The sequence below is a fragment of the Plasmodium fragile genome, assembly GCF_000956335.1.
Source record: "Plasmodium fragile strain nilgiri unplaced genomic scaffold supercont1.8, whole genome shotgun sequence".
NCBI classification, from domain to species: domain Eukaryota; phylum Apicomplexa; class Aconoidasida; order Haemosporida; family Plasmodiidae; genus Plasmodium; species Plasmodium fragile.
In genome coordinates this window covers 75344-86841 of record NW_012192588.1, presented here as the reverse complement: position 1 = coordinate 86841, position 11498 = coordinate 75344, and the positions used below count along the sequence as shown (strand labels likewise).

At 40.4% G+C, this 11498-nt stretch overlaps 2 protein-coding genes across 2 annotated transcripts; both read right to left on the bottom strand.

The window, feature by feature from the left end:
* Nucleotides 1-319: 319 nt before the first annotated feature.
* On the bottom strand, nucleotides 320-1700 carry AK88_00958 (uncharacterized protein; the record flags this gene model as incomplete). Its single annotated transcript, XM_012478600.1, has 6 exons — nucleotides 320-407; nucleotides 592-728; nucleotides 874-940; nucleotides 1059-1151; nucleotides 1302-1396; nucleotides 1581-1700. The coding sequence occupies 6 exons, from the start codon at nucleotides 1698-1700 to the stop codon at nucleotides 320-322; spliced, it is 600 nt and encodes a 199-aa protein (XP_012334023.1).
* A 2785-nt stretch (nucleotides 1701-4485) lies between these two features.
* On the bottom strand, nucleotides 4486-11187 carry AK88_00957 (uncharacterized protein; the record flags this gene model as incomplete). Its single annotated transcript, XM_012478599.1, has 1 exon — nucleotides 4486-11187. One exon carries the CDS (start codon nucleotides 11185-11187, stop codon nucleotides 4486-4488), a length of 6702 nt encoding a protein of 2233 aa, XP_012334022.1.
* Nucleotides 11188-11498: the final 311 nt, after the last annotated feature.

The window sequence follows — 11498 nt, the reverse complement described above, 5'->3', positions numbered from 1 at the left end:
AAAAAAAAAAAAAAAAAAAATTACAAAGAGGAGTTGAATTAGTAGTGGTACAAAAGTTTATTAAAGAAAAGGGTGTAGGGAGAGAGACGACATCCTTCTACTTGTTCATGCGAATGGAATTCCAATTCTATCGAGAGCTTCCTCCATCAAATGAACCAGCGTTTCTTCCGTGTCTTCCCGTTCGAGCCGTTCCTTTGAAAAAAAACAAAAAATTAAACGAATAAATGACGGTTGGCGGTAGACCGTGCAATTGTTTTTTTCACATAGGAGAGTGAAAATACGTGTCCAGTTGTGTTCCCCCCCCCTGGTCATCCTCCTATTAGCATTTGCGTACATTATCAATTTCCTTTTTTATTCTCGAAAAGTACTGCTCGATGAGGGACACCAGATTTTCCGAGTAGTTTTCCCTGCAAAAAGGGGGAGTTGGCATGAATGAGCAAATGAGAAAGTGTGCATCCGTGTTCGTATCCATGTGTACACGTTTCAACTACATATGAGTCGTTAGAAAGAAAGCAAAGAGGAGTCCTCCACTACGGTTTCTTTTTTTGATGCCCCCTCTTCTGCTACTTCTGCAAAACATTCAACATTTACCTGGTGATTTTCTCATATTTAATTATTTTAATAATTTCGTTCACTTTATCATCAACGTCCCGTAAGATAATTTTTTCAGTTTTTATTCTCTCGTTTATTTCATTTTGAACAACCGATTTGAGGTTCGCAATTTCATTCTATGTGGGTGAGTGAATTAGTGTGTGAAAGGGGATGGTGCATTCATGGGTGGTTTACTGTATATTGTATTCGTGGGTTCATTTACATGCACATATGAATGATGTGTATGTGAGGAGAGTGCTTCCAAGGGTGGTAGGGCCTTACATCGTAAAATCTTCTGAGCGATTCTTCCTTTTCTTGCAACAGTCCGTACTCTTCGGTCATTTCTTCCCTAAAGGGGGAGGACACGAGGGTGGAATATTCTTAAGCATGTAATGGTATGTACATGTATGCGCATATTTATCCACTGGCGCATGCTCATGAGCGTTAACATGAACGTGCTGTATTACTTCAGTAAGCTAGTTTTATTTTGAAAGTCCTTTATTAATTTTATTTTGAGTTTGTTCCATTCTTCTTTTTCTTTGTCTATGAATTCTTCAGCCCTGTTGGGGAAAATGTGGAGCAATGATGGAGGTACGGGTTAACAAGTGCAAGCACTCAACAGCAGAAATATTAATGTTAGAAGAGGCGTATGGGGAGGGGGTTATGTCTTGCACTGCTACATTCATCCGCACTACCACGAAGTTGCTTACTTCTTTTGGAGGATTTCTAATTTTTTCCTGTGATCATTTTTGAACTCTTCCAATTCAGTCTTGTAATTATTGACGTCCGCTCTGATGTCGTTCAGCTGCAAGTGCACATGCACATGTAATGAGTGAGTGAAAAAAGGGGAGCATCTGTTTATATAAATACTAAAATGAAATGGAAAAACAACAAAAAAATGACTATGTCAGGTTGACTAGCATATGAGGACAGTGGTCCTTATATTCTTGTGGTAGAGTTTAGTCTAGGAATATGCTGAATGCTCTTACCTTTTCATTTAATTTTTCGAAGGTCCTATTTGAGTTTTCGTTCATTTCTACCAGTTTCTCCTCCAGAAGATTGATCTTCTCGTTTAGTTTCTTAAAAGTGTGACAAAGAGAAAATGGCATCGTTAGGAGTGCGCGTATAACATTTTACTACGCATCATGCATTGCACATTTAGTTTTTTTTTTTTTTTTTTTTTTTTTTTTTAAATTACGTCAATCTTTTCATTTTTCTGCAATTCGATGCTGAAGTGTAGCCCGCTTAGTCTCTTTTCAAGTCTCTGCAACCTTTCCTGTAAGTGGGGATAAATCGGAGGTGGGTGGATGTAAAAATGGATTTTAAGAAGTATTGCGTTGACTGTGTGCGTGGATGCATATGAAAAAGGGGCATTGATGGTCAATCCACTGGCACACATATTCGCAGGTGGATATGTTCCAATGATCTATCTTTGGTGTCCTACGCTACTGTGCTTGTTTTGGCTGAGGGAGAACTGTTTGCTGTAGATTCCGCTTTTGGCTAAGTCTTCTATACGGGAGGAACAGAGTGGTGGTAGGGGCGAGTAGGTAAAGTCAGCATACTTTCGTATGAGTGACACATGCAGACATTGATGTATATGTGCACAGGTGGCACCCCCCCTGAGCGTGACCAAGAGGAAATTTGGATCGTTTAATCCTCCCGATATTTACCCATTTTAAAGTCTTTTATACATGGGGGAAATTACGCGGCATAATGGAGCACATGGATTAACTGCCCTCTTTTGTGCATATAAATGTGTGTACATATAGACATTCAGACAAAATATGCGCTTGTTTTGCGTGTGGGGGTGAAGATACTCGCTCAGATTGCTTATTTTTTTTCTGTCAAATTAGGACAATTTTGTTTCTTTTTTTTTTTTTTTAAGTTGGTGAGCTGTTTATTTGACCAATCATTCAATTGTTCAATTGATTCGCGGGATACACAATTATTTTCACGTAGTCGAGCGAGTAAAAGCGTCACTCTCTTTTAAAAGTGCCCCTTCGAAAGTTACGTTAAAAAAAATATGCGTGAGAAGGTGGAAGGAAGAAACCCAGGCCCAAAAAAAACAGCACATGGCAAAGGTGACGCCAAAAAAAAAAAAAAAACAAACAAACAAACAAAAATCTCTTTTCAACACACTTGGGGGAATTATTCAAAGGGGGAAAATAGAATACCTGCCTTCGGGCGGGAAAAAATTTCCATTTTGCCTTTAGGGTTAACATTTTGGAAAAGAGTGCGCAAAAGGGGAAATTATATATTGCGTTACCCATATCATCATTTACTGTGTTATATTTCGCTTCACCCGGTGGCGTTTTTCTTTATCTTTTTTTTTTTTATCAGCGGGTGCGGCATTTTCGCAGTACAACCGCGATGTATGAGGATATGCACGCCCAGCAACGCAAATGTGCATACTTTGCATGGCTTGAATTTGTACATAATTACATGTATACACTTGTGCGTGCTTGCGCTAGCCGTTCGTTCGGCGCTTCCCTCATCCTTTTGACAGAGTACCAACCTAAGCACCGAGTTCACCAGGTGTCCAAACTTTCTTGTCTTTTTTATTCTTACATTATGCGTACAACATAAAAGGGAAAAAAACTTAATTTGTAATTTTAATGGGGTAGTTAACTGTTCGTCGTAAAAAATAGAGGGTGAAGAAAAAAAAAGAAAAACAAGTTACTATATAAAATTGGATGGTTTACTGCCCCGTGCACTGCTTAGTATACGACTGGGCAAGCTGCTGGGTTTACACCTGTGCATTCTGCTCCGTATGCTGAGCTGCATATCACACGACATGCAATCTGTCGCGCTACATGCGGGGAACGGGGAACGGGGAACGGGAAACGGCCAACAGTGCGTTTATAAGAATAGCACATGAACAATACAACATTGGAGAGGAGAAAAAAAACTTATCTATATATAAACATTAAAATACTAGTGGGCGTTTGGAAAATGAAGAGATGTAGATTGCTATGCCCTGCACGTCTCATGCGACAGTAGTACATTTGTAAGGTGCACCTTCCCTTGTGCATTCCTGTCTACCCATGCCACGCAGGCACGTATGCACACAGGCATATGTATATGCATAACAATATGTTTACTTGTATATATCTATATCCGTGTGCGACTGCTTTGTCTGCGTATGTTCCTATCCTATTGCACTGAAATACGATTTGTGCACGGGGGCAGGCACCGCAGGTACACATTTAATGCTTGCACGCGTGTACTAGCACAATGCAGCAACTTAAATTGGGGCTAAATCTTCACCCTTGTGTGTGAATTTAATTATATATCTACATATAAAAACAGTGTAACAATGTGGGAGAAAAATGAAACAATGGCAAAATGGTAAAGGTAATATAAGATGGTAAAAAACAGAAGTTTTTTTTTTTTTTTTTTTTTTTTTAAATTTCATAGACAAAACATAACAGTACACCATGAAAGTGGCGTCCTTAGATTGCAGCATGGACGGTGTATGATGTGCAATCATTAACGCGAGAACGCTGACCCTAAAACACAGGCGCGCACACTCGCACATTAGCACTTGTAAAAAAAAAAAAAAAAAAAAAAATGAAAGAAACAAGAAAACAAATATGACGAATTAATCCTGCAGCTTTTTCACTTGAACCCTTTTGCACAATGGCACTTGGTATGTTCAAATTTGTGCGCGTTTTTGCGGAGAGCAGACAGCTGGCCACCAGGATAGGGCTAATAGAATGGCCAACGGGACAACCACAAAAAAGGACATTTCTTCCCTCTTCCGCGTGACTCGATATGTAAAAGCTGTGCAACAACTTTGCCCTTTGAACCAATTTACACATGAATCTTAATATGTGCAAAAAAGCATAAAAAAGCAAAACGACTGAATTATTTCTTCACCCATGTGATCATTTTTCAGAGTAAATCTTCCCAGTTTTCAACAATTTCTTCGACTGGCTCTACTTCCTCCTTGGCGTCATTCAAACCGACGGTGAAGTTTGCTTCTTCGTTCTGATTATAGTTTTGTGGCTCATTGTAATCGTTGGAAAATCCGGTGTCATTTCCGTATAAGAAATAATTATCTGATACGTTCACGTTTTTCAAATTAACAGTCTTGTTTATTTTGTTCAGTTTATCTATCAGGGAATAATCTGGATTTTCAAGGTGCTCATTCAGTTTGGTTATGTGCACGACTGCCCTCTTGGATGAAATCCAGTTGAGCCAGGGTAGCCAATTTTCTGGATCATTAGCCAGGGTGAATTGATCTCCAAATAGGATTACTCCTCTTTTAGCTCTTGTTAACATGACATTCAATCTTCTGGCATCTTTTAAAAATCCTAATTCGTTATTTGCATTTGATCTAACAGCAGAAAATAGAATTAAATCTTTTTCCTTTCCTTGGAACCCATCGATGGAGTCAATTTCTATTCGACATGCTGCTTCATACGGGAAGGCATCTTGTACCGCTTTCTTCAATTTTACTTTTTGCGCATCATACGCTGTTAAAATGCCTATTTCGTCGACAGATACGCAGCCCTCATTCACAATCGATTTTAGCACAGATACTAGGGGCTCAATTTCGTACAAATTAAACTTGGAAGTACCATAAGCATTTTCGAATTTGCTTCCTGGCTTTCCGAGGGATACATCTATGAAAGCTAATCTGCATTTCGGGTTTGGCCACAAGAAGCCCTTAATAATTGGTCGATTTTCCTCGGTGACATTTTCAGTCTTCAATTTGTTATCGTAAAAATGGATGTTTGGGAAAGTACAAATACTTAGATGCATACGTCTTTGCGTGGTTAGCAAATGAACGGGAGCAATTTTGGCCATGACAAATCGTTCCAGCAGGGATCGATCTAACCCTAATTTGGTAGCGTCCGACGAAATGATAGTTGGTGGTAACTGTTTATGATCTCCGATTAGAACCAAATTGTTGCAATTGTGCCCCAGCGGAATAAGATTCGAAGGCTCAATCGACTGTGCACATTCATCAATAATGACTCTTTCGAATTTTTCATTATCAAATATTTCATGTCCTGAACCGACACAGGTGGCTATGACGACGTTGTACTTTCTGACCGCTTCGAGGAATAATAGGGCTTTCATAACTTTGGCTTCTTTTTGTAAATTATTTTTTCTCAACTTTAGGAGATCCTTATATCGGTGGAAGTCCATAATGGCTTCTTCATGGAAATCGCTGTCACTTCCTGCTCCCACTCTGACTGCTTGAATGTTCCTCTTTTTGAGTCCTTCCACGAGGTTATTAGCTGCCACGTTGGAGTCTGCCACGGCCAGTATCTTTTTGTTACTATTTTGCCTATGCCAGCTGTCAATAATGGCGCAAGCAACGTGGGTTTTTCCTGTTCCGGGGGGTCCTTGCACAAGGGTTAGTCTTCTGGTGAGAGCACTAAGGCATGCTAATTTTTGCGAATCGTTTAACGGCAGATTGGTTGGCAAATTGATAGATTCGATTAAATATTGATCAATATCATCTGTGTGTGTTTTTCCAATTTGTCTGTTCAGTGCATCATTGAGTAAATCTGCATAGGGGTTTTTTGCTTGCCCACTGTATTGGCTTAGTAAATCCTCTTGCGTATTATTTTTGGACGACTCATGGTTGTGGAAATCCATTTTGATCTTTTCATATTCTGCAATTTCGTGGTTCAATTTGCCGGTCTGTGCAATGTGCTTTGAATATTTATTGTACGAGTGCAGTATGAGGAAGCGAATTTCTGGGGTGAACACATACGGCGATTGGTTCGTTGTCGGAATGGAACTTATAAAGGTTATGGCCCTGAGGGCTTGCAGCATTCTTTCATGTGTTACAATATTCAATAGTAGAAAGAGCTTATACTTGCTATACTTCACATTTGCCTTTCTGGTGTTTTCAGCAGAGAATATTCTCACGTTGATATTATAAACGATGTTGTCACTCTTTGTACTTGTAATGGTACCGATGAGGCTACTGGACCAGGCATCTTCATCCGTGAGCATCAAATCACATGGTTTTAGTAACACAATATCGTCTTCCCTCATTTGTGTCGATTTCATCCATTCCTTTTCTTCCAATGTTAAGGTACACGTGAATGACAAAATGGGCATAGTTGCACTTTTTACCTTTAAAAGTAACGATTTATTTTCATGCAGATATTCGAAATCTCTTTTCTCTTGAATACTCTGCGACAGATTGGCTTGAAACTCTAGGGCTAACATAATTCTATACTTCTTGTAATAATCATGGGCACACTTGGAAATAAAAATGGAGTAATCCAGCTCTACTTCTTTCAAGAGGGTTATACAATGGAAGCACAATTTGTCATTTAAAACGACAACACATTCGTCGATTAATTTTTCCCACAAATCTATGGACACCAACTTATGCACATAATTGCTATTATCACATCGGTTCTTAATGTAGGGGTTGCAGAAGAATAGGTTGCTTGAGCTGTCTACGTAATTTTCTCCATCTGCATTGCTGCTGTACATGCCATGGTTCTGACCATTGTTGTTCATTCTACCCGATCGGTGCGCATGAGTGGCATCCATTTTTCCCGTGCTTGTGCCATTTGCCCCACTCGCATTGGCATTGTTACTCTCGTTGATTTTATCGGCCTCAATCCTTCCCTCTTTACTGACTTCCACTACGGTCGTGAGAAGCCTATTGATATGGTCGTAATTGCCATCTATGAGCAACTCCCTCAAGAGGTAAACTAAAAAAATCGACCACGCGTTACTGCTATACTGCATGATAAACTGAATTGCTAGTTTCATGGCTTTGTTTACATCCTTTTGTATTAAATCTTTTATATAATGCGCGTTTTTCCTATCCGTGGAGGATATGTACTCTATGAGGTTATTTTTCACTAGCATGTCGTAGGCTGCTTCGCACTTGGCCAAATTCTTGGTGGTACCATAACCCACACTTTTTGTTTTGCAGGCTATCTTTCCATTTTTCCATTCCCACTCGAGTGTGCACTTGAACAAATTATATACCTGCTCGAAGTTCTCCGTTTGGTGCACTTTGTACCTTGAGGCAATATTGTTTCTTAGCATTTGGATGCTCCCCGAGTCCTGTTTCGTTAAATTGTAGGCGATAAGTTCCGTTGGGTCCGTTATCACTGGTGCTGGAGGTACCATTCCGGGGTTATTATTCAGCCCGTTCATATGGTCTGCTCCTACGCCTTGTCCAATATTTTTATCGTTCATAATGGGCATGCCCATGTTGTTTGCATTTGGGTAGTTCATAAGGTTCATGTTTACATTGTTGTTTCCTGCAATTTGGCCTGCATTCGCTAGATCCATGCTGTTTGCACCTCTGGCACAGGGGTTCATATTGCCCGCACTGCTCATGGCAGAGCCACCTTGCAGGGAGTGCATCATTGGATTGTCAGCACACTGTGGGTGCATCATCCCATCATTCGGATTATAATACGTGTTGCAATTATTCATGCCTTGTGCATTGAAATCATTATTCGGGGGGTTCCCATTTTTGTAAAGAGCTGCAGGATCCATCATATTTTTGTTCTGCATCATTTGTCCTTTTCCGTATTCGTACTTGCCTCCCATTTTATTGGCACAATGATCGTCGTAGCCTTTGTTATTGCTGTTATTCATCATTTTGTCAAATAGGCTATTTTCATACGCCTTTCCGCTATTCATGGCACTTGAGGCACCGTGTTGGTTAGTCACTTTGCCACTCTCCATTTCTTTAACCAATTGATCCTTGATGTCATACAAAATCATGTACAAGTTCTGTGTTGCGATAATTTCTGCAATCTTCTCATGCTCATGTATCCCCATGGAGTGATACATTTTATTGTTGATTTTCCATTCTATGCTGGTGCAATACATGTTATTATTGTTCATTTGTGTTTCCATGTTTTTATGCTCCACTTTGAGAACCACATTTAAGCTGTTGATCATCCACTTGGTCATTTGGTCTATCTCTAAGACTGAGATGTTTTTTAACTTTTGTAACATTTTTTTCACGCATACCTTTTTGCTTAACTTCTTTGTGCTATGAGTCCCGGTAACAGTAATTTTTTCATCATTAGGAAAAGACCATATGATTGAACATTTTATTTTGTCATTTTCGGTTGCAAATTCTTCGCGCGACTCTGCTTTCAGGTAATTCTTTCTTATGTAGAAAAGAGTTAAAATGTTTTCATCCTTATACATGTATGTCACGAATTCATTAAAGTCGTGAAAGAGAAATGCATCTGCGTCCATGTTTGGGAAGGGCGTCGATCCGCTGCTCATGTTGCAGCTTTGCTTGCTTGCGCTGCAGTGGTCGTCCATAAGGTTGTTTACACCGCTTATCTGGTTTGTGCCGCTAATACTGCTCGCGCTGTTGACGCTATTCATGCTGCTCATGTTGTGCATGCTGTTCATAGTATTCATTTGGCTCATCGTTTTCAAGCTGTTGGATGAAGAGGAGTAATTCACGTAGGACTCGCTCTTCTTTAGCTCGTATACGTTCGCCTGATTCGCATCATTCATGTAGCTGTTCCCTTTGTTGTCATAGGACATATTTCTGGCGTTCTTCATCATTGCCCCGGGGATCGCATTTTCATTTTCTCTTGAGCTTTTCATTCCGTGCTCGAGGCTCTTTGTGCTGTGCATACTCGGCATATTTTGTACGTTTTGCACACCATTTATGCCGACGTTGCTCATTCGTCCTCCGCTCATGGGAGTGTTAGAGCCATAAGACATCATCTTGTTATTTCTGGTCCTGTCGCCGTGCGCGGGTTGATTTTCCGGCATGCCCCTTAAATTATTTGTATTCTCCTGCATGTATTCATTTTCCTGCATTGCACTGTCAAAATTTTCATTCATTTTTTCGTCCTTGCTTTTCATCATGCTGAGGGACTTGAACGCGCCTGAGTTGTTGTTGCTGCTTCTCCTGTTCCTGTTGCCGCCTCGTCTGCTGCCCCGCTTGCCGCTTCGACCGATGCCGCTGTTCCCGCTCGGAGTACTTGCGCTAGGATTATTTATGCCAACGTTATTCACATTTGCGTTGTTTTCACCTGTAATATTAGCGCTTGTATTGTTTCCACCCGAGTGGTTGTTTCTTCTGCGGCCCCCTCTATGACCTTTTGAACTCCGACCGTTGCCGCTGCGCCCATTACCGCTTCGACCATTGGCGCCCCGCGAGTTACCAGTTCGGTTGCTGATTCCGGTATTCGCGCCGACGTTTGCATCATTGTTGACACCTTCTGCTTTTCCGTAAGAATCCTTAGCGCTCAGTTTGTTGCTCATGTCAATGCTGTTCATATTGGGATCAACGGGTACCCCAACGTTTTTATTTAACTCTGCTACGTTGACATTACTATTCAACATATTATTATCCGATGTTTCTCTCTTGAAACTGTTCTGTGCATAACAAACATTCTCATCACCGTTTTTAAGGTTGCCATTGTTCGCGTTGCTCAAATTGGCATTATAGGTAGACATATTTTTCTTATTTGAGCTAAAGGAATTCTTCGTATTGTACTTTGTGGCGCTGACACGGCTCTCGTTCAGATGGCTAAATCGTTCGTTGTCCTTTAAGTTCGTATTGTTTATGCCTTCCATGTTTGTTTTTTTCTCCCTCATGCTGTTGTTTCTGTTATTTCCGCTTCCACTTGTGCCGTTTTTTGTATTTTTGTAGCTCGTGGTTTTCACCTGATTATTCTCTTGATAAATACCGCCCGATGTGTTTCCACTGTTGTTATTAATGCCGTTTTTGGCATTATCCATGCTGCCTATCACATTGTTGGCACTGCTGTTGGGCCCTAAGCCACTGTGGCCGTACACACTTTCGTCCTTTGTGCCTTTGCGCAACATATTATCCTTATTGAAACTATTCGTTTTGGTGTTGTGCTGAATGATTTTACTGGTCTCGTTGACAGGTGGTATGTTTGGCTCATTACTGTTCAGGGTGTATCCTCCTCCTTTGTTTTCCTTCATGTTCGAATTCACATAATTCGCATTTGTATTTAACTTCGTTTCGTTTAGAGAGTAACTGGCTTCTTCATTTTTGCTCCCCGTTTCTCTGTTGATCTGGTGTGGATGGTGAGTTGGGTGATTCCTCGAATAGGAGTGACTACTTGTGTACTTACTTCCTCCTCCTCCGAAGCCTCCATCACCTCCTACCCCACTACCATCAATACGTCCACCAACGTAACTGCCGGAAGATACCTTACTTTTGCTCTTAATGCCATGGCTATATCGTTTGCCGAAGGCAGAACTCCTGCTGCTGTGGTTAAAGTTTCCAAAACTCTTAACATCACTGCTGTTTTTATTAACTGCAGTGACGTTATTATTATCTTTTAAAGCATTTTCATTTTCGTTACTCTTATTCATATTTATGGAACTGGAAAATTTTTTATTCATTTTATATTTCTTATAAGATTTGCATACAAAAGCATTATAATTTTTCTTGTTCGAACAATTTCTTAAAATTAGTTTATTTGTTTTTTGGGGGATCTGTGATATGATATGATTGTAGTTGTGAATGTACGCGTACGTGGGTTTTGTCAGGGTAATCGATGCTGATTTGAGCAGGTTAATTAGGGAAAAAATGCACATGTATCGGCAGGGTGCTAACGGCTTTTGTAGCCTTCTTAAAATCATGTCATATGGGGTTGGTGGGAACTGCTCCAAAATGTGTTTCTTCGAGGGTGGTTCCTGGACGCGCTGGAACACGTAGCAATGAGCGGCAAGGGAACGATTGCCTCTAGCTGCTTCTACTCGCTTATGTCCGTCACAAGGGGACAATTTTCACTGCTCACTTAGTTCAATATAGAGTGCGCGTGTGAATGTGTGCTTGCGTAGATAGTCCCATGGGCACATATGTATACTATGCAAAGAAACATATACGCATGGATATATGACCTTTTGCATAACTCTACTTTGCAGGCTCACAGACGAAGTAATAATAAAAA